Source organism: Leuresthes tenuis, unplaced genomic scaffold (genome assembly GCF_036924035.1).
Source record: "Leuresthes tenuis unplaced genomic scaffold, fLeuTen1.0.hap1 SCAF_3, whole genome shotgun sequence".
Classification (NCBI taxonomy): Eukaryota; Metazoa; Chordata; class Actinopteri; order Atheriniformes; family Atherinopsidae; genus Leuresthes; species Leuresthes tenuis.
In genome coordinates this window covers 5,123,651-5,146,791 of record NW_027325357.1, presented here as the reverse complement: position 1 = coordinate 5,146,791, position 23,141 = coordinate 5,123,651, and the positions used below count along the sequence as shown (strand labels likewise).

The following is a 23,141-nucleotide window of genomic DNA, read 5'->3' as shown; positions in this document are numbered from 1 at the left end:
GCTCACCCTCATTAAAATCCACCGAACAGTTAATGTATTTCACCTCAAACCAGGTCAGTGTGGACTGAGAGTATAATGCTGTCTTTGGGAAAACACCAGCTCTGAGAGAAGATGCTCTGCTGTTTGATAAATGCTTTACAAATACTGGAAACAAGTCTTGAGAAAGGACATAGCTCAGGCCACCCTGGAACAATAAAGCCGATTAGAGTTGAATAAAACATAAACAGGTGATGAAAGCAGCTCCTGCAGACGTTAAACATCACAGATTTTCTTGGCATACGACTCACAGACAGTGAACTCAGTGCTCCATCTCTCTCAGAGATGAAAACACCGTCTGTTGCTGTGAAGTCATCCATACAAAAAATGCAGTAGACTGTAACACGGCAACTGTGTGTTTGATGCCTCAGGTGGATCATCACTGCTCACCTTGAGCAGATGTAAGGTCAGGTGAGGGAAGACTTATCAGAAAAAAAAAACCACTGAGAAGCTCACAGGCAGCTCTTTGCAGAGGTGGCCCAAATACTCAGCTGTGCTAATTTTAGATCAGGCCATTGTAATCAGTTTTACAGGATATAATAGGATTGCATTCATGGGGATGTGGAGCTTTCTCTGCATCTCGCTTCCTACATTTGAAAGCTGCATGAACGACATAAAAAGTCTAATCATGCAAGATATCTAATACTTAATCTGACCGTCTGACACCTGAGAAAAAAAAGGGACTCTGTATCCTTTTCATGGTTGCAACAGTAATGAAAATCTATCAAAGAGACACATTTCTGCAGGTTCTGTCTTTATTTTCCAACTATAAAACAACCATTCCTTGGAATATGTTTGGACCTGGGGGAAAGAGACTCAAAACAACTACGAGGAAATGCTAAATAAACCCATCTGTTAGAGGAAAAGATAAAAAAAAAGGGACAGAGTGGCTGCAAACAGATCATGTGAGCTCAACAGTCTTTATGTTTACATTCAATAACCAAGCTGGCGGGTGTAAAAAGTGACATTAATAATCCTGACGTTTACATCTGGTCTTCAAAGAATGAATGGTTGCTTTGGAAATCCTCTCCTTATTCATAAAAAGCAGCTACTGAGCTCTCCAGCTTTCTGTCCTAAATGGCTTTTTCGTGGCTCATGTCAGAACTAAACGTTTATTCTAACAGCATGTCGCTGTATTTTACATCACAGCAGCAGTTTGATGCAACTCTACAGTATCTTCCACCATATTTCTTTTCATTTATATGGGGGAACTAAAGTTATCTTCTTTTGTAGTTCCCTTTTCTAGTTTCCTGGGGTGATGACTCCCACCAGACGCCCCTCCTGCTGAAAGAAATCACCGTTAATGTTGGGCTGAGTGACACCGTTTGTGCTGTCCCGCGAGAATAAAAAGATTCAGACCAGGCTGAACATTTCCTGTGTCAACACAAAAAAATGCATCTTCCATAAAACATCAATGAAACCAGGAGAAATCATGTGAATTAAGTACATTTTATTTTACAAAACTATTTTACAAAATACAAACCCAGTGGAGAGATGAGTCTCATCCACTATCGGATTTTATCCACCTTTTAAATCTCTCTTTTACAAAAAGTGGTTTGTCTCCGGCGCTGAAACAAACCGAGGATGTCAAATGTTTAAAGTTACAAAGATTAGTTTCTAACGGCAGTGCCGTTACTGAAATAAAGACGGAAACAAGAGGAAGTGTAGATACTACACACAGCGAGTGCACGGATGCTGCTTCAGCCGAGCAGACTTTACAGTTAGCCTGTTAATAACAGCATCACAGAACATCGAATGGTTCAAAACCTCAGAACATATTAAATACAAACAGTAAAACTAATAAAATTAGACAATTTTCCCACAAAGGAAGACATAATGTCAGTGTGGAGCCAAACTATTTCAAGTTCAAATCTTTAAAATGTTCGTCAAACTGCTTCGACGAGCAGTACCTTCTTTTCACAAAACTGACATTTATTTGTGTTTGAATGAAATGCAGAGAGGTCTGATCCCGAAAGCGTACGCGCTCCTCTGTTGTCATGGCGACCGAGAGTTTGCGAGGACGAAATGAGAAATGAAATCATTGAAGCCGTCCGACGTGATAAACTTGGGGGAGCTCGTGCTTTCTCTGTGAAATGAGGATTTTAATCGATAGGCGTTTTCTGTCAGTGGAAATTCCCTTGAAAGTGGAGAATGCATCATATTCGCTGAGAGGAGGGTCACATATTCACCGCACCTGAAAGCTCTCTGAATGGAAAAGAGCGCGGTGCATCATGGGTTGAAGGTGGCGTTTGTGTCAGAGTGACAGAGTGTCGACTCAGGCTTCTACAGCTCTGTCACGACCCTCCCAGACCAACCGCCCACCCACGAGATGAACGAAACACCACAGTTACAGCAAAGGAAAACCTGATTTTGATCACTGTGGTCTAACAGAGGATTTTCATGTTTCAGCCATGCGAAGAAAAAGCACAGAATGAGGAGGCTTCTCCTCCGTGAGCCTCTCAGCTGCCATCCAGCTCCTTAAACCGGTTGTTTTTAAACCCTGACAATGCTCTGCAGCCACCATGGGCTTAGGTGGTTATGATTAAAACAACTGCAGAGGTCAGAGCTTCAGAGATTATCATCTGAGCTCAGAGATTATTTTTTGACCCATCGAGCCACATACGGCTGAAATGAGTCTTCTCTGGTTATGCATGTAAGAGCTGACAGCTGAGGGTTAAAATTAGGGGTGTTATGACAGCCAGATGCAGGTGATGTCAACACCTGTAAAGATGCAGGAGAGGACACCTCTCTCTAAACTCCCCTTTCTGGGCCCTGGTTAGGTTTTAAAAACATGAAACCTCTGTAAATACAAAATGACCGGAGGGAAAGTAAAAGCCTCGTCTGAATTTGGATGCATCCTGTGAACAGTTTTACAATAGAGAATGCTGACTGACAGCTCCGAGAAAACATCCAAACCTCAAGAAGACAGCCCCACATCTCAAGCAAATCCTGACTGATCCAATATTGGGGCGGGGCCCAAACTAAGGCAGCACCTCCACGAGCGGACAGGTGCGTTACACCGTCAGTCTGTACAAGCGTAAAACAAACCCACAGAACATCATCTGTGTGAAGTGAGGAGATAAGAAAAGAAAAACATCTCTGATTGGATGTTTGGGTTCCTAATTTGGCTCATATATCACATTTCAGATATTATTTCTGCCATCAGTCATGAAAAAGAAGGTTTGGATAAAACAAAAAGGCAGAAATGACACTGCTGAGTCCATCAGACGGGGAAACTGAAACTCCTCTACAGGTAGCTTTTACCTGAGGACTGGTTTACTTTCAGTTAGGTTCAGCTTTGCCATCAGTGGTTCTGTCTCTCTGACACGACGTCCTGCAGACGCTTCAGCAGCACATCTGGACTGCTGCCGTTCTCCGGGCACGCCCTCTTACTAGGCGAGTCGCACGCTGATGACATCATCACATCCCCTTCCATGGTGAAAGCCCTCTTCCTGCTCACAGATCCCTGCCGGATCATCCGATTGATGTCCGATAGCTCCTGCGTGGATGCAGAGGAGGAGACAGAGGGATTATCATTTATGGGTTTCCAGAACATGAACGCTGCATCAACATCTTTTTACAGCAGGATTTTCACCAGGTAACAACTTCCAACGACCGAAGCGATCACCTCAAATGTCTCGTGTCGTCAGTTTACCATCGTTCATGGCAGAGAGAAGCATAAAACCATTTTGTGTAGCTTCTTGAGTTATCATGCTACACTCTACAACTTCCAGAGAAAGAACAAGTGGAGGCCAGAGCGTCCTGGAACGGGGACTCAAGGGTGTCCCAATGTGTGTGTGTGTGTGTGTGTGTGTGTGTGTGTGTGTGTGTGTGTGTGTGTGTGTGTGTGTGTGTGTGAGAGTGTGTGTGTTCTTGCCTTAGACGGACTGCTGTTGATCCTGTATGTGTAGGAGTTTGGCGTGAGGCAGCCTGCGGAGTTCTTTCGAGGGGAGACGTACAGCGAGTGTCTCTGAGAGACTCGACGAGGAGACAGAGGCTGAGCCCGGACCGACGGGAACGGGGAGAGGGGAGGAGCGTCCGCCTGGAGGATCCAACAAAGTCACATCGTGTTACCATTGGTTAAATGCAGGATAAGAATCCTTCCATCCTGAAGAGTCAGAGTTACAACACAAAACACGCTGTAAGAACATTGTACCCGATTATCGTGGGTGGCGTAGCGCAGCGCGAAGCTCTTCATCTTCAGCACGAACACGGTGTTGTAGAACTGGATGAGGTCACCACGTTCCTCTTCACCTGATTGGTCAGAATTTGTGTGTCCTGGGAGCAGATTAGTCTTCTCTGCAGCTGAGGAAACATAAATCTAATAATTTTAGTAATATATCAATTGAAGATCATTTAATCTCAGAAATATACAAACAAAAGACTTAATTACTTGTGAAAATTATAAGACGCAGTCCGTTCAGAAGTCACAAAACCTTCATTTAAATTAGTAGATTTCAAATAACTAAGTCAGTGTGTCCATATCTGTTGGTTAAGAAAAAAAACAGATTTTTCCCTGATTTTCTCCATCATTTCTGTTTTTATTCTCATCAAAACTACGTTTTTCAGTATTCTGGCTGTCAGAGTTCATCCATCAAAGCTCCAGCTGGTCGTTAACAAGGTGGGAAGATCGCCTGACTGCTCTGATCTAAAGAGATGAAACTCAGCTTCACAGATTAATAAATGAGGACAGAGACGCTCATAAAATGGTTGAGTGGGTTTAAATTCTTTCAGTTAAATCATTTTTTATGTTACAACAGTTAATCCATCTTTAATGATCTTATTTCACAGCATGTTTATGGAGCTTGTGTGTGACCTTACATTCTCCACCAGATACAGAATCCACCTCCATCTTTTCATCAACCGCCAGCTCTCTGGGAGTGTGACGCAATAAGACGCTGCGGTACACCTTCATACACGTGAATAAATGCACACAGACACAGTGTAAGCCTCCCGAAATTAAACTTTTTCAAATTTCAGTAGTTTTTAAGTGTGTATGTGTGTGTGTGTGTGTGTGTGTGTGTGTGTGTGTGTGTGTGTGTGTGTGTGTTTCTCACATGGCTGCTGGCTTGTGGTTGGCTGCGGTAACACTTCATGATGTCCTGGAAGGTGTGAGTCTCTTTGGTGATCTGCGAGGAGGGAATCGAAGCAGTTATGTTTTTACAGTTTTCACAGAGCTGTCGCTGATTTTCTGGTGTCCCATACAAACAGTCTATAGGCAGAGTTTCAGTGGGTCTTAACTTGAATTAAACTAATAAACCGCTTCCTTTACAAATCTAAATTGCATCTTTGCTTGCAGACAAACTTGAAAAGTTAAAATCAGCAAAAGAACTTCGACAGTAAGATCAGAGCAGCGTTCTCACTTTAGAAATGATGTAAACGCTGCACAGAAGCAGCTGGTCGAGGTGGCGGTCCTTCATCAGGTCGGTACAGTGGACCAGAGAGTGCTCAAAACACGTCCAGATTTTCCCTCGCAGCTCTGAAGAGATGTCCAACTTCAAGCACAAATCCCTCAGACGCACGCTGGCCAGGTGATACACCTGCAGACACAAGTGTTGACGTGTGAAAACTGTATCCTTTTGTGAAAAGCACAGTAAAATCTACCGAAGGTGCTGCATTAAATGGCATTTGGAAACTGGGATTTTTCTTTTTTTTTTTTTAATAAATCATCATTCATATAATTTCCTCAGTAGATAAAACTGGAAAAAAAACACTTTGTAGTTCAGATTTCCCACTTCTTTGGTTCATTGAAAGCAGCAAAGAGAAGGAGTATGAAACTGGAAAGGCTGCGTTAAAAAACATTAGGTATGCCTTTAATGGTGTTTAAGACAAACATGAGAAGCTATTAAACACAGCTTTGAAGAATAACTCTCAGCCTAAATCAGCTGCTTCGTTTCCAGCTCTCCAATTGTTCTAACAGTTTAAATTACAGATGAGGGCAGCAGACAGGCAACAATTAGCTGATTAATAAATCAATTGATTAACTTTGCAGCAGGGAAATGATTTCATTTGCAGGAGTAGAGGCAGTAGTAGCATCACTGCTCATTTTAAGGTGAAATGTTTTTCCTCCACAGAAATGACCCCCCAAAGAGATGAGATAGACGTATAAATAATTAAAACTGCTTGTCAGTGCGCCGACCTTCCTAAAGAACAGAGCGAGCGACCCCGTGCGCCGTGGCCGTCCATGTGCCGTCTGGGGTTCTGATCCAATACTGGACGCAGCGATGGAGGCCCGGCTCGGGGAGGTGGTCAGCAGGAACTGAGCGGTGACCACGCTGGAGGAGTCACACGGCTGCACTGGGATCAGTGTGATGGTGCGGTCGCTGCTAATCCCTGCAGACATTCACACAAACACATCAGCAATGAGAAGAAACAGCGAGAGGGTTTTATTTTTACTCTTTTCAGCGTAGAACCTTCAAACTATGCGCTGAACAGAAACGAGGCGACATTTTCCACTCAGCTGAAAGACATCCAGCAGTTCTTTGAATAGTTTTATTGCTGTAAAAATACCAGATAATGTGATAAACTGACAGAGAGGTTAGAGATAAAGGGAAACAAAGCTTATAAAGGTAGTAAATTTAGATAGCCTAATATACATGTAATGACATCACTGATGACGTCACTGTGTGGCAGCTTTTCAGGTCATTTTACCTGCTTATAAACAGCCAGAAAGTCAGTGAAAGGAATCTTGATTTTGGCTTCATATCTGTTGGTTTCATTAGTTATTAGTGTCCAGATGTCAACAGTTAAGAGAGGGACAAAAAGTGTCTAATCCTCCCCTGGTACAGTTCATCGGTATCAAAAAGAAACTCAGTCGTCACCATTTCTGTCACACTTGTTTCCAGCTACGGCTTGAATCACTGCCCTCTTCGATCCGTCCTTCTCTAAAGGAAATTCTCACCCTCTGAATCTTCTCTGGCATCTTCTCACATAAAACATTTCTTATTCATTTTCTCATCATTTCCTCCGGACACCTTTGAGATAAACACGTAAAGACCGTCACATCTGGATCTGATACAGCGTTTTATTCAATTCACTTCCTTATATATTAATTTGTGGATATGATTAATACAATTCATGTGCGCCTTCTAGTGGTAGAATCATGATTTGTTGCTCAAAGACTTTTATGTCTCTGCTACCAACACATGGAACCACTGAAGCAGGGAAAGAGAATAAGAAGGCGCAACAACCTTGGAGAGGGATACTGAGGATGGAGGTCTGGGTCCCGTGGGCTGCGATCTTTAGGGTGCCGCTGTTCGAGCCAAACGTCAGTCTCTTGGCTGGAGAAGACACTGGGCTCCCGCTGGGATTCTGGATCGTGGGTGGGGCCGGTGGGTCGTCACCGAAAAGACGCCGTTTGGCACTGCCGGCGGCAGGGGAGCTGTATCTGTCGTGGACCGACAGAGGAGAGGGAGGGATTTCTGGAGGAGGAGAAAAAGAGCTGAGCCTTAGTTGGCCTCATAAGTGAAGTTAAAACCAAACGACACTGCAGATTTTACGACACCTACCCTTACGTGCGCTTCCCAGCCCCGACCTGAACTCCCTGATACGAGGGTGAATGATGGGGGAGTGGGCCACCAGAGGCAGGTGAGACTGACCATCGTTTGTAGAACCAGAACCCGAGTCAAGACTGGAGGAAAAGTTAACCTACAGAGAGGGATAAAGCATGAGGAAAAGTTAACCTACAGAGAGGGATAAAGCATGAGGAAAAGTTAACTACAGAGAGGGATAAAGCATGAGGAAAAGTTAACTACAGAGAGGGATAAAGCATGAGGAAAAGTTAACCTACAGAGAGGGATAAAGCATGAGGAAAAGTTAACTACAGAGAGGGATAAAGCATGAGGAAAAGTTAACTACAGAGAGGGATAAAGCATGAGGAAAAGTTAACTACAGAGAGGGATAAAGCATGAGGAAAAGTTAACCTACAGAGAGGGATAAAGCATGAGGAAATGTTAACTACAGAGAGGGATAAAGCATGAGGAAAAGTTAACCTACAGAGAGGGATAAAGCATGAGGAAAAGTTAACCTACAGAGAGGGATAAAGCATGAGGAAAAGTTAACCTACAGAGAGGGATAAAGCATGAGGAAAAGTTAACCTACAGAGAGGGATAAAGCATGAGGAAAAGTTAACCTACAGAGAGGGATAAAGCATGAGGAAAAGTTAACCTACAGAGAGGGATAAAGCATGAGGAAAAGTTAACCTACAGAGAGGGATAAAGCATGAGGAAAAGTTAACTACAGAGAGGGATAAAGCATGAGGAAAAGTTAACTACAGAGAGGGATAAAGCATGAGGAAAAGTTAACTACAGAGAGGGATAAAGCATGAGGAAATGTTAACTACAGAGAGGGATAAAGCATGAGGAAAAGTTAACTACAGAGAGGGATAAAGCATGAGGAAAAGTTAACTACAGAGAGGGATAAAGCATGAGGAAAAGTTAACTACAGAGAGGGATAAAGCATGAGGAAATGTTAACTACAGAGAGGGATAAAGCATGAGGAAAAGTTAACCTACAGAGAGGGATAAAGCATGAGGAAAAGTTAACCTACAGAGAGGGATAAAGCATGAGGAAAAGTTAACTACAGAGAGGGATAAAGCATGAGGAAAAGTTAACCTACAGAGAGGGATAAAGCATGAGGAAAAGTTAACTACAGAGAGGGATAAAGCATGAGGAAAAGTTAACCTACAGAGAGGGATAAAGCATGAGGAAAAGTTAACTACAGAGAGGGATAAAGCATGAGGAAAAGTTAACTACAGAGAGGGATAAAGCATGAGGAAAAGTTAACTACAGAGAGGGATAAAGCATGAGGAAAAGTTAACTACAGAGAGGGATAAAGCATGAGGAAAAGTTAACCTACAGAGAGGGATAAAGCATGAGGAAAAGTTAACTACAGAGAGGGATAAAGCATGAGGAAAAGTTAACCTACAGAGAGGGATAAAGCATGAGGAAAAGTTAACCTACAGAGAGGGATAAAGCATGAGGAAAAGTTAACTACAGAGAGGGATAAAGCATGAGGAAAAGTTAACTACAGAGAGGGATAAAGCATGAGGAAAAGTTAACCTACAGAGAGGGATAAAGCATGAGGAAAAGTTAACTACAGAGAGGGATAAAGCATGAGGAAAAGTTAACTACAGAGAGGGATAAAGCATGAGGAAAAGTTAACTACAGAGAGGGATAAAGCATGAGGAAAAGTTAACCTACAGAGAGGGATAAAGCATGAGGAAAAGTTAACCTACAGAGAGGGATAAAGCATGAGGAAAAGTTAACTACAGAGAGGGATAAAGCATGAGGAAAAGTTAACTACAGAGAGGGATAAAGCATGAGGAAAAGTTAACTACAGAGAGGGATAAAGCATGAGGAAAAGTTAACTACAGAGAGGGATAAAGCATGAGGAAAAGTTAACTACAGAGAGGGATAAAGCATGAGGAAAAGTTAACCTACAGAGAGGGATAAAGCATGAGGAAAAGTTAACTACAGAGAGGGATAAAGCATGAGGAAAAGTTAACCTACAGAGAGGGATAAAGCATGAGGAAAAGTTAACCTACAGAGAGGGATAAAGCATGAGGAAAAGTTAACCTACAGAGAGGGATAAAGCATGAGGAAAAGTTAACCTACAGAGAGGGATAAAGCATGAGGAAAAGTTAACTACAGAGAGGGATAAAGCATGAGGAAAAGTTAACCTACAGAGAGGGATAAAGCATGAGGAAATGTTAACTACAGAGAGGGATAAAGCATGAGGAAAAGTTAACCTACAGAGAGGGATAAAGCATGAGGAAAAGTTAACCTACAGAGAGGGATAAAGCATGAGGAAAAGTTAACTACAGAGAGGGATAAAGCATGAGGAAAAGTTAACCACAGAGAGGGATAAAGCATGAGGAAAAGTTAACTACAGAGAGGGATAAAGCATGAGGAAAAGTTAACCTACAGAGAGGGATAAAGCATGAGGAAAAGTTAACCTACAGAGAGGGATAAAGCATGAGGAAAAGTTAACTACAGAGAGGGATAAAGCATGAGGAAAAGTTAACTACAGAGAGGGATAAAGCATGAGGAAAAGTTAACTACAGAGAGGGATAAAGCATGAGGAAAAGTTAACTACAGAGAGGGATAAAGCATGAGGAAAAGTTAACTACAGAGAGGGATAAAGCATGAGGAAAAGTTAACTACAGAGAGGGATAAAGCATGAGGAAAAGTTAACCTACAGAGAGGGATAAAGCATGAGGAAAAGTTAACTACAGAGAGGGATAAAGCATGAGGAAAAGTTAACCTACAGAGAGGGATAAAGCATGAGGAAAAGTTAACCTACAGAGAGGGATAAAGCATGAGGAAAAGTTAACCTACAGAGAGGGATAAAGCATGAGGAAAAGTTAACCTACAGAGAGGGATAAAGCATGAGGAAAAGTTAACTACAGAGAGGGATAAAGCATGAGGAAAAGTTAACCTACAGAGAGGGATAAAGCATGAGGAAATGTTAACTACAGAGAGGGATAAAGCATGAGGAAAAGTTAACCTACAGAGAGGGATAAAGCATGAGGAAAAGTTAACCTACAGAGAGGGATAAAGCATGAGGAAAAGTTAACTACAGAGAGGGATAAAGCATGAGGAAAAGTTAACCACAGAGAGGGATAAAGCATGAGGAAAAGTTAACTACAGAGAGGGATAAAGCATGAGGAAAAGTTAACCTACAGAGAGGGATAAAGCATGAGGAAAAGTTAACCTACAGAGAGGGATAAAGCATGAGGAAAAGTTAACTACAGAGAGGGATAAAGCATGAGGAAAAGTTAACTACAGAGAGGGATAAAGCATGAGGAAAAGTTAACCTACAGAGAGGGATAAAGCATGAGGAAATGTTAACTACAGAGAGGGATAAAGCATGAGGAAAAGTTAACTACAGAGAGGGATAAAGCATGAGGAAAAGTTAACCTACAGAGAGGGATAAAGCATGAGGAAAAGTTAACCTACAGAGAGGGATAAAGCATGAGGAAAAGTTAACTACAGAGAGGGATAAAGCATGAGGAAAAGTTAACTACAGAGAGGGATAAAGCATGAGGAAAAGTTAACTACAGAGAGGGATAAAGCATGAGGAAAAGTTAACTACAGAGAGGGATAAAGCATGAGGAAAAGTTAACTACAGAGAGGGATAAAGCATGAGGAAAAGTTAACTACAGAGAGGGATAAAGTGAATGAAAAAAAATTCAAATTCTCGTGAAAAGGGAACTCGGGGAATTTAATTGTCGTCTTCAAGGTCACATTTAGATGAGACTCCAATTTAAATAGCGCAGGGGAAATTTATTTTAGACAGTTTCAGTCAAGAACATTGGTAATTGAATGTATATTCTTGGCTGTTAATACATTCAGGTGGTTAGCTACTGTTTTCCATGTACATATTTTATTTGTACATGTTTACATGTGTTGCTTCCTTGTACACGTCCATCAGCTGTTGGTACCCAACAGAAGGAGTAAATCTGCTGTCGGTCCAATGGTCTCCTGATCAAGGCTGTGAACACACATCTTATTCAAATGTCAAATGTCTTGAACCCGGCTTCACCCAGTGGCACCTTTTTAGCCTGGCTCAGCAAGTGTGAAATGCATAAAACCAGAATGCACTGACAGGACAAAGTCAAGCCTGAATTTTAAAGTTCTCCTGGATTCTTCCTTGGTAAACCACCCATGCATGACTGTGCATGAGAGGAGGGTAAGACAGATTTATGCTAGTTCAACAGGTGAGAGGTGAATCTTCAGAAGAGGGGACATTGTTCTACCATCAATCCTCAGTTAATAATCAGTATTGGACTTTCTGAATTACCTGAGAGGAAAACTGGGAGTCTTGGTGATTGTTGAGCTCATGAGTTCATTCATAACTCACAATCAAAATAATGCTATAGGAGGAATTTTATTCACGTCTTAAACATCCAATTCATGATGGTGAGGATCACTTATATCTTGCACTCTTTAGGTCTTTAGGTCAGCTGTTTTCTGGATGGCACCAGAAGACTCTCTGAACAGCATTTTAAGTGTGTGCGTGTGTCCCGCTGACCTCCTCCACTGTGGGTACTTTGTTCCCAGCAGCCTCGAAGGCGCTCCACAGAGCAGAGTCTGCAGTCCACGCTCTGCTCTCCAGAACCTGCTCCTCGATCGAGTTTAGATGCTTCACCATGTCTCTGGACAGGCCTTCCTCCGAGCGGATGAACACCTCGATCACCTGCAAGCAAGTACACACAAAGTGGTTTTGCTCAAGTTATGTTTAAACACAGGTTTTGTCTAAATGTGCATCAGAGCCGGAGATGGGTGGAACAAAGCACTGACTTTTCTCTTTTTCTTCTTAATTATTCTGAAGCCATTTTCCAACATTAAGTTGGATATTTTCAGGAGAACGTGGAGACAATTTAGTCAATACTTTTTCCAAAGCTGCTGTTCACACAAGCACATCATAGAAGGAGGCTTTCTGCTGGAGATAAGCTCTCCGGGAGGTTGGAGGTTGATGCTGAAGCGTCTCAAAGCAAAGTGTCATTTCAAATGTGGAGTAAACTGAAGACGGTTCATTTTTCACAACATTAAACATACCATAATGTTACGTCCTGTCATGAGATTAGGCCTCACCTTTGACAATTAACAGCAACATAATTAAATATCTTCCACTTTTGATAAATAACTTCTTGAAATATGAAGGTGCTGTGTGAGATGTCCATGTAAATCGTAACTTGTGTCTTTCTGGGTTACAGTTACCTTAAAAAAGTAAAACGGAGTCTGTTTAAAGATGTTGATGATCCAGGGGAAGGTCCTCTGGGAGCTGTAGGAAAACAACACCACCTCCAGACAACATGCCATCAGGGAGCAGTGGAAAATGTCCTGCTCAAGCAAAACCTAACAGCACACCAACATGGAAAGTTAGTTAAGGGTACAAAAACAGAAAACAGCCACAAAGCCCCAATACGCCCCAATAGAGCCACTTTTAGTTCTCTGTACGTTCAGCAATAATGCTAAAGATCTTTGTGAAAACATAAGAAAATCCAAATGTACGACGCAGATAGCGGCCCTCCCTGATTCTGCCATTTCTTCTCCAACACTGGAAGGTCTTAAATTAACTATATAAACTGCCGTGATGATTTTTGCAACAAGGCCTGGGTTCTACAAGACGTCTGAGGTAATTCTACAGCAGGTGGAACCAGTTTGCTCTTGGACATCTCACTCCTGTCAGTGGATTTCCCTCACTGCTGACTGAGACCGTCCCACAAGCTTTGTCATTTCAGAGACGCTCCGACTCAATCCTCTGGCTTTAACCACTTAATTCTACCTATAAAAACTAATGCTGCTTACGCTCATGTCTCGGCCTTGCAGCCGCTTGGTCTCCTGAACCAGGACGTTCTCCAGGATCTTGTAGTAGAGGATCTCTGCCAACTTCAGACGGTTCTCTGCAAAGTCTTCAAAGACAACAGACAAATTCCTACATTACAGGGATTCTGCTGAGGCTGATGTGTATAGAACATTTACATTTGGGCCTTAAAAAGGCTACAAAGACCGAGATTTAATTATTTTCTAATCAAAGTCAACCAGTGGAGTGGGACAAACAGTGATCGGACGAGGCAGCTTCCAGTGGAAACATCCAGTTCTCATCAAAAGCGGTCACCTATATGAGAGCCTGGTGTATCCTCCGAGTCGTTGGTGTAATGTTCTTTGAAGGTTTGACCCAGAGTCTTCACTCGAGCCAATATGGACTCTGTGGGATCTCTGGAGCAGGACCTGTAATAAAAAGATAGAGCACGTTGACATTTTATAAACATAATAAAGGCATAAAAAGGAAGTTACTTCAAATTTAATTAAAATAACCTGTTTAATGGAAAGTGCAATAGATGTCTGTGCAGCGCTTTATCAAACCAACATGTTCACTGATTCAGAGGCTGTAAAGCTCATGAGTGAGAGGGATAGTGTTCAGATTAATCTTTTATGCTCTCACTGAAGTGATATATTTAGTCAGTTCATACATTAAATAGCAGCTCTAATATAAAATGCAAAACCTACATTAGGACACATACTTAATGCCCTGTTACTGAAGGGTAATGGCTACGGTACAGTGAAGCCGACTGCTGTAGCAGCATTTTTTATTTCTTACCATAAATGTAAAAAACCCAAATATTTACAGGTAATTTCTTCTTGAATTTAAAGTTCACTGCATTTGAAACTGAGTTTGTTACTTCTAAACTTTGCTAACATATTGAAGACCTTTAACAGCACCTCTTACACCTTGTATGAAGAGATATCTTAATAATGTATGGGTCTTTCTCAAGTTATGGACAGGGAGAAACCCGATGGTGAGCGTGCAACAACAGACACACGTGCACACAATAAATAGCCTTTATGTTAGATTGACATAATCTTAATGCTAAACTAAAATGTGGCGTTTGTGGCTTTGTGATGAATAGGAAGACAAGAGTGTTTACGGATGTATTCATTCAATTCTCAGCTGGGCAGAAACATGCTAAAATCCTCCTAAAACACCAAGACTAATGCTTCTAACTGAGCATCTTTTCATTAATCACATCCTCGTTTTTTCTGTATTTATTTTCTGTCGTCATCTTACGTCTCACATTTGAGCGAATCAACAACAAGAGAAAAAAAACAACAAAGACTTAAGACAAAAAAGGCCAACTGACTTGAAGATCTGCATCAGGTGCTCGCTGGGGGCCGTCCTTAAACCAGCCACCATGCTCTGCAGCCGACTGACGCTCTGTGTTGCCGAGGAGACGGGCGTGACGAGCAGGTCCTTCTCCTTCAGGTAGACTCGTCCTGTCAGAGGGGTGGATGGGGCGAGAGAGCCAGGCTGGACACACAGAGAGAGCTTTCTGTGAGAGTCTGCTCATGATTGGATGAACACTTACTGAGCACTTTATACGGAGCACCTAATGAACAAAATATTGGAGGAGATTCTGCTCCAAACCTTTCTGCAGAGCAGAGCAGAGCAGTCGGCTGCACATTCATGTTACAAATCTCTTGTTCAACCACACCCCGCATGCGTTTTACTGGATTCAGATCAACCAAACGATGGAGGTGGGTGTACAGCCGCTCATGCCTGAAGGTATTACAAGGAAACTCTTGTTTCTCTAAATTTGCACCTTGTTTTTGCTACTGATAGAATGTAATTGCATCTGCTCCTTGTCCTGTCACATGATCTGGGTTGAAGTGCACAACAAGGAAGGCGTTTATCTCTTAAATGGTGGCAAATATGCTTCGTACCACGAGGAAGCGGCACTTTAAAATGAGCATCAATGTTTACTGCGTCATTAATAGTTGACAACATGAATGTTCCACGGAATAAAACCAGCTGGTTACAGCTCTGAATTAAACATTTTCAGCATAGTCATTGTCTTGTTCATCCATTTAAACCTACCTTGGCGTTAGGCATCCAAACCACCCTGCTGTGTTTGTATCCACCGTATGAGTGAGGTGTGCGTATGTGCCACTTGGATCTGAACGGGGCATCCGGCATATGCACAGCGTTTAAATGGTGTCCAGACTCTGCTTGCTGTTTAAATGGTGCTGTTTTTATTATAAAAACATAATTAATCACCCAGCACTTCCATTTTACCAACTGTATCCGAAAAGGGAAACTTACTGACTGACCTAATGACCTGAATGCTCTTCATATAAAATTCATGCACACATGCAGGCTTGTTTACGGTCTGAAGAGGACTTTCAGGACATTCAGGATACAAGCGAGCTGCTTCAGTGTTTCTGTCAGCTCCAGACAGCCAGATCACTCTCTTTCCTCATCAGCATCGTGACAATGCAGGAAACATAATGAGCCTGTCTGACTCTACTACTTGTGCCACAGTAAAGGATGTTTGATGAGTACATACACTGAAGCCCCAGCCTGTATCGGCAATTTTCCGTCCTTTTGTGCTAACTAGATAGTGTGTTCCAGATAAAGAGCTCTTGTGAGTATAGTCCTGATCATATAGAGTCCATTTTCGAGTGTGTACCTTCTCCATATGTTGCTGCAGTTGGTTCTGAGCAGCCATTTGGTTGGCAGACCGTTCCTGAATGATTTTCCTTGGAGTTCCGATTTCCTCATCAGCATCAGCCTCCAGAAACACTCGCTCATCAAAGTCCCCCACCGTCAGCACGTACTCTTCATACTCCCTGTTTATGGCCTTACTGCAGGCAAAGCAAGCACAGAACGAGTCTTAAACAGTCCAATAGTCAATGTGTGACCTCTACAAATACACAAAATGTTCAGAACTTTCAATTCTGACCAAGACACGGAGAAAAAGAGACAAGAAGGACAAGAAACAGACATCTGGCTAAAGCTGACTACCGACCACTATACTCGTTACTTACTTGTTATCAATGAAGTTCTGCGGATCCAACATCTCGGTCAAAAGCTCCTCATTTCCTTTCAGGATCTGGTTGGTGCAAAGAGAGAAGAACAAATGTGGGTTGAAAAGGAAAAGAAAGGTGAAAAGTGAGGAAAATAAGTGTGAACGAAGAGTGAAGCGGGGATGGCAGGAAGTAAAGGTTTTCCATTAGTGTGTGTTTAGAGAAGGCCAGCGCACCTGTTTCTGGAACAGCTTCTTTATGTATGGTTTGAAGTAGTGCTGCTTGATGCCTTTAGCCTCCACCACAAGCCCGTCATGCAGCTCACACAACCTCTCCAACACACACGGAGGAGGCTCGTCGGGGGAAATGTGGCCGTCAGTGCGATACAGAGGAGGAAGACCTGCACGGACGCACCCAGACAAGGTCATTCAAAAACATCCCGCCAGCACACAAACAGAGACACGCGCCTTCATGAGCAGTGCGTAAAAAGCCAATTCTTCTGCTCCAGACTAAAACCTTTCCAGCTATTAACTGGTGCTCCTAATTCTTTTTTTAGAGAGGAGCAGCAGCACAACCAATTAGGGGAACCACTCAAACTGACTTTTACATTTTTCTTCATCTTGAAGTGACAATGAATGTCGTGAATGGCAGCTCTTCCTTCACAATGTGCTGGATTTTTACTGTCATTTCAGCTTCCTCGGCAGGCCAGTCTGAAGGCAGACCCATTGCAGTTCATCAGTGCCTTCATTTCTGCATCATTTACAAGTAATACTGTCCTTATGTTTTAAGAGCGTTTAAAGTTTGTGGTCGAGTCAGCAAACCCCACACAATCGTAAAGTTTAATAAATAAAGCTTTTTGAATTTCTGGACCACACTGAAAGCGACACACGAAACACACGGTGCTCTTTTCTTTATAATGTCTTTAAACTGTATGAATGTTTCTTATTCAAATGTGTGGAGAAAACAAAACAACAACTATTAAAGTACCGTTAGCATTCTGTGTGTGGAGCTACAGAAATGGAGGATGTGAACTTCGAATGAGAAACAAACCTCACGCATGCATGTAACATAATCAGTGCACAAGTCATCCTCTGCAGCTGTCAGGTTGGACTGTAATATTGACTGTTTGCAACAGGTAAACCGCTACATTTTAGGGAAATAAACTAGCTTTGCTCACATGTAAACGCACACACACAAACAGCCTTACCTCTAAAGGCTGGGTTGATGAGGTCCTTCCTGTTGGCGCACAGAAGAGCGTTGCCAAACACCAAATCCAGACAGCAGAGCAGCAGGTGGTACGAGTTCACCAAGTCATCACCGATCATACGAAAGTTGCCTTCAGAAGAGGAAAAAATACATTTTCTTTGTGAAATCTGGTTGATTTTGGACTGGAATGAATCAAACTGTAAATACATCACTCTACTTTGTGGGAAAGTGTAAAAAAAGCATTTTTCAGAATCCAAAGTAAAATCTACACTGCAGAGTTTAAGACTTGTACGAAGCTGTCACAAGACAGCGTTTTAAACTGTCAGATGATTTCAGATGCCCAAGTCACTGAGCTGTCTGCTTGTGTTTCTTAGTACCTTTAGTGTAGACAAAAAGAGTCCAGCAGAACTTGAACACATCACTGATGTGGCAGGGCAGTCGCCTGCAAACAAAACACAAGGTTAACACTTTAAGTCTGCATGTGTGTTCACTGAGGCAGCCAATGAAACCAAACATGACTCAGACACACCAAGAAAAAGGCAAAACTGTGAAGGCCTGATTGTTGTCTCTCACAACTAGTTCTTGTCATGTCATGTGAACACATCAGTAACTAAATATATCGGTAAAGGTCACAGTGCTGAAGTAAGGGACATATTTTCAGCTATTCATGAGGCTGATGTTACAAAAAGTAAAACAAACAGTATCAAAAAGAAATGAAAGCAATTAAAAAGAAGAGACCACAATGTCAGCTTTTCTGTTGATTCGGGAAAGTTAAATACTGGCTTAAAGAGGCCAATATGAGGGGCCCAACATGCTGTTTGCACAGACTACAAACTATGTTTTAAACTTTTGTGTCCATATGTTAAGACAAAAAGTTAAGAAGAGAAATAGATGGTAGCTGGTAATGACGTGTGGCTCAGGGTTTTTTCTTTTGAAATCTGCTCCCATTTGTCATCAAAGCCAACAACCTAAACCCTACCTGATCTGCAACACACGCTGCATGATGCTTTAACCATATGGTGGCTCACCCACTTCTACAATGCCATCTTATCGAGTCATCCTCTGAGAATCGATGTGTGTTTTCATGATGAGGATCACTGACAGTAGCAGCTACCTCCCAGGAGTGTGCATGATGTGCGCAGTTCTTTTTCCACACATAAACAAAGGAGATTTTCCACCGCCGCTGCTCACACAAGCACATCACAGCGGGAGACTTTCTGCCGGAGGTGAGCTCTCCCAGCTGGAAATGAGAGGGGGAGTGGAGGAGGCAGCACATGATGCAAAAATGATGCTGTGGAAATCTCTCCGTTTTCTCCATAACACATTGAGAATGGAAGAGGAGGCTCCTTATTGCAACGATATGAGCTCTGCATGTATCTCAAAGCATCAACCAAAGTGAGGAGCGACCCAACGTCCCATTTCTGAAAGATACAAGTTGGAATTCTGCTTTTCATCTTTTCACCTGATCAAACCTACGATATTTCCAACAGTCGTGAGCCTGCTTTAGTTATCTGAATGGTTCTAGGTTGACCCATGCATGACTACATTAAGCACGGTGAATCACAGCAAACCAACGGAGCAAAGCAGATTTGACGATTTGCATGAAAACATTTACATTTGTTCAAGGACATTTGAGTTTATTAATGAGGTCTTTTCCTCTGTCCCCTCCACTCACATTACAGGAACCAGAGCAGAAACAGAGTTCATGGGGAGAAATCTCAGCACTAAAAAGGACTCTGGTGGGGGGGGGAAACTCGTGGGACTACCCTGAATCTCTGAGGACGAGTACCACCCTGCAGGATTAAGTCACCTCAGGTTTAATATCCACAACAGCTCATAAACTCATTTACCACAGCAGTAGTTAAACTCAGACATTTACTTTGGAAAATCCAGAACGCAGAATAAGAGGCTGATCTGAGTGTGACAAGAAATCTGTCAAATCAGAGCAATGAAATATCAACATATCATCTTTTCACTGTGGTTATGTTCTAAAACACAAATAAAAACACCTTAAAACCCATAGAAATGTCTAACATGGCCAGAGTTTGTGTTATTATTTCAGATTTCAATCCGATGCAGCATCCGCTGAACTGATGGAAAACTGGTGTACCTGTGCTTCCTGCTGCGCGGCTGCCGTGGCGGCTCGCATCCCTGCGGATTCTGAAACATGTCCATAAAAATCGGCTCAAACTTGCGAAAGATCACAGTGGAGACCTCAAAGTTTCGCTCCAGCCTGTCCATTCGCAGTCGGAAGTCTTGAGTAAGATTTGACATGTCAGCCCACTTCCTCATCTTAGAGAAGAACTGGATCAGACTGCAAACAGGACAGTAATATCAAAACTTTGATAATGAATGGGCAGTACAGAAAAATCATGGCTGCTGGATTTATAATGATTTTATAGTTTACGGTAAGTAAAAAGAAGACAGACTAAAACAAATATTCATGTGTTGTGATTTGAAAGATGTGACATGATTTATTGCATAATCATATTTGACTTTTATTCATCCGAGGCCAGTCAGGTCCTGCAGAGCTGATGGTGTCTCACCTGAGCTTGGAGGAGCGAAGGATCCTCGTGAGGGAGACACAGTTTCCCTCCATCAGGCCTTTCCCCACCGTGGGAGTGGAGCCCTTCCTGCAGGCAGCATAAAGCGAACAGGCCAGCCAGTGGACCACCTCTCCCTGCAAAGTCAAAGTTTAAACAGTTCAATATTTCCTTTTTCTTTTCTTTTCATTCAGTTTGGCTCTGCAGGAGCAGAAATCTGGTGATCAGTGCTCCACCTCCAGCTCACATTATAAAACACGACAGTTTAGGATGTAAAAACATGTTTAGTTATAATCTCTACAAATTAAACTCTGTTTGCCACGTTCTTACTTTATAATTTGGCAGCCGAAAATGCAGTTAGCCATTTTATTAAAGAGGTCGCTAAATGCTCCAGAAAGTCCAAATTTAATTACTGGGGTTGTTTTAAAAAGGTGTGACAGAACATCAGAATGTAATCTGCATTTTCAGGAATCAGTTGTGATATTTTGACAACAAATAAATCGATTTTCATGAAAAATATCAAGTTAAACATCAATAGTTAAAAGCCTCTAAGTGCAAATATTGTCTCTTTCTTTACTTCTATGCTTGAATTTTCCTGCACTATTTGCTTCTCAGTAAACCACTTGAACTTCAACATGCCACGTCGGTTCAAATCTTTGTGACAACACAACTAAACCATAGTTGAAACCCAAGTGTGATGAAAAAAGAATCTATAAAAGTATTCTTGTTCCAAATCCACTGAGCTTGCATACAACAGACACGTCTTACAAGCTCTGCTCCAAAAAAAATATAACATACGATACAGAAAATATTAACTCGACAATAACTAACGTTAAAAAAAGGTTTTCAAACAAATCAAAAATGACAGAAACATCGAGGTTCTGAAGTTGGGACTCTGTCTCCATGTATAAATGGAGATGCCCCTCCTCCCCCCACAAACTGTGTTCACAGTGTGCTACCCCTCCTCTTTCTGTGGTGCCCTTTGACCCCTGCATTGACCAATGATGATGCAATAAAAGGGAGGACTTAGGAAATCCCCGTCCCACAGAGAGTCGTGCACTCTGACAGACAATGTGGCATTTGCTGTATTTGTTAAGTTCATGTTATTCTGAGTAACCGTGAACTCAGTTGAGTTTATACCATTTCATCCGTTCTATTTAAAAGCATTAGTGAGACAAAATATCTGAAACACTTAAGCTTGTTGGAATACAGCTGAATAAACCTGCGGAAAACAAATCTTTATCAGTCAGCTTATTAAGATTAGCACTATTTGATTCTATTGTACTGCGGTTAATGCTTCAATTCTGATTTCACTGCGCCAATAAATGTTATTGGAGAAATAGAATTGAATTTGATATCACTGAATCTACAGCTGATACTATTTTAATAGTCATTGTTCTAACTTATTAATTTTGAAAACTTCTGCCATCACTATCAATAAAGCTGTTGTAGAAAATGTAGGCAACAAAAACACCATAGATCCTACATGTAGGGCGCGTTATATGAAGTATACCTCACCAAGGATATAAAGTCATTTAATGCCAAGATGTTAGCTCTTGTGACTTGTTTCAGAAGCCAGCAATTAGCTAACCTTTGTTGTGGATTTTGTGCAGGTCGACTCCTTTTTTAAAACTATTCTTCTTGGCAGATATTTTGGAAAACAGGAAACAAATGATAAATATGTCATACATAAATGTCTCCCGATGTTGCACCCTTTGAACCCTGCAGCGCTTGGAATATCAGACGTAATGCCTGCAGAACTGACACTTATAACAAGATATTTTAGATGTGTGACACTGGTTTAAAAAAAACAAACCAAGCAACATAAATATAGTCAAACTTCCTCTTATTGAAACATTCATGCTTAGTCTGACTCTGCCTGTGAAACCGTGGACCAACACAGCCTGACAGAGAAAACATGAAGCCTAATTTATTCTCAAGCGTAGACAGTTGTTAACCAACGAGTTGGTTAAACTCGTTGTTTACACCGATTTAGCTTCTGGAAGACTATTTTCCTTTAATTCCAATTAAGTGTCTATCTCCAATAAGCTAAAACAGAAAGATTTTCAATATTTTAAAGAAAATAATACTTCAAGAGGTTTAATCTGCTAATCTGGTTTAATTTGCAATTAGTGGCGATTTTATCTCGGACGGAAGACGAGAGGGCAGATCTGAAAATGAAAACAGGGCTGAAGCCCTTTAATCCTTGTGTTTGTGTCACGGACTGCTGTGAAGTTTAGATTTCTATCGATTCCACTTAGGGTGAAAGTTTCTTTACAGAAGCGTGTTTAACTACAGACTGGATATCTAAGTAAGGGCTGGTTATTTAAAGACATTATTCACCTCCAGAGTGTACGTATTCCATATGGCAGTGAAGTTGTCCATAGCTTCATTGGCAGTCTGCTCGTCCATGTTCAGCTCCTGACACAACGTCTCCAAACTCCTTCGGACTGAACTCTCCTCCATCCTCCCCGACTCTGAATCCGACGACTCTTCACCCCGCATTCGTACTAATTAAAAGCGATACTTTCGACTTTTTATCAAATCCTGCCAGGAGTTAATTCTTAAACACAAAACCACGGGGCTCCCCTGCCCTCACCCAAACATCACCAACAAACAGCTTCCCCACGAGCAGCAGACTTCCGCCACCATCCCCACAATGCAGCGCGTTGGCGCGAAAACTTCATCACTCTGACCAATCAGAGGTGAGGAGAGCGTCAGTGAAGAAAGCCGTTTTTTCGCAGCCAGCTGTTACCCAGCAACCGCTCTAAACCGGTGTCGCACCAAGTATCTCCTATACGCTGGAGCGCGTACTCACCTGAGCATAATGACATGTTGGTTGGCTCAGCTAGGTCACTTGATATCAAATATACACATTGACAGAACAGAATATATAATGTTTTATACCTTTATTTCACGTTTCCATTGCAAACAATGACACATAAAACTCCACCTCCTTAAATATCCTCTCCATGATGCATCAAACATTACATGTTTCATCTTGCATGTTACTCAGATTACTGAAGTAGACGTTTTCTACTGCATT

General features: G+C 41.9%; 2 protein-coding genes across 2 annotated transcripts in view; one reads left to right on the top strand and one right to left on the bottom strand.

Moving 5' to 3' along the window:
- Window positions 1-23,141, top strand: part of gmppb (GDP-mannose pyrophosphorylase B) — a 336,004-nt gene that overhangs the window by 80,786 nt on the left and 232,077 nt on the right. The window lies entirely within an intron of this gene.
- On the bottom strand, window positions 1,516-22,736 carry rbl1 (retinoblastoma-like 1 (p107)). Its single transcript, XM_072381482.1, has 22 exons — window positions 22,439-22,736; window positions 20,099-20,232; window positions 19,663-19,866; window positions 17,930-17,994; window positions 17,554-17,682; window positions 16,583-16,746; window positions 16,368-16,432; window positions 16,010-16,184; window positions 14,684-14,850; window positions 13,660-13,772; window positions 13,350-13,453; window positions 12,759-12,896; window positions 12,070-12,234; window positions 7,545-7,683; window positions 7,227-7,457; window positions 6,176-6,369; window positions 5,400-5,576; window positions 5,094-5,165; window positions 4,858-4,945; window positions 4,193-4,341; window positions 3,914-4,078; window positions 1,516-3,535 (listed from the first exon to the last, which is right to left on the bottom strand). The coding sequence occupies exons 1-22, from the start codon at window positions 22,598-22,600 to the stop codon at window positions 3,341-3,343; spliced, it is 3,195 nt and encodes a 1,064-aa protein (XP_072237583.1). The 5' UTR covers window positions 22,601-22,736; the 3' UTR covers window positions 1,516-3,340.

What these genes read in the sequence shown, in the direction of transcription:
- rbl1 (XM_072381482.1), bottom strand. Translation starts at nt 22,600, where the DNA reads ATGCGGGGTGAAGAGTCGTCGGATTCAGAGTCGGGGAGGATGGAGGAG. An exon ending in CTCCGTTTTACTTTTTTAAG is followed by an intron (nt 12,235 to 12,758) that starts GTAACTGTAACC and finishes ACTTGCTTGCAG; the next exon opens with GTGATCGAGGTGTTCATCCG. An exon ending in ACGCCACCCACGATAATCGG is followed by an intron (nt 4,079 to 4,192) that starts GTACAATGTTCT and finishes TGGATCCTCCAG; the next exon opens with GCGGACGCTCCTCCCCTCTC.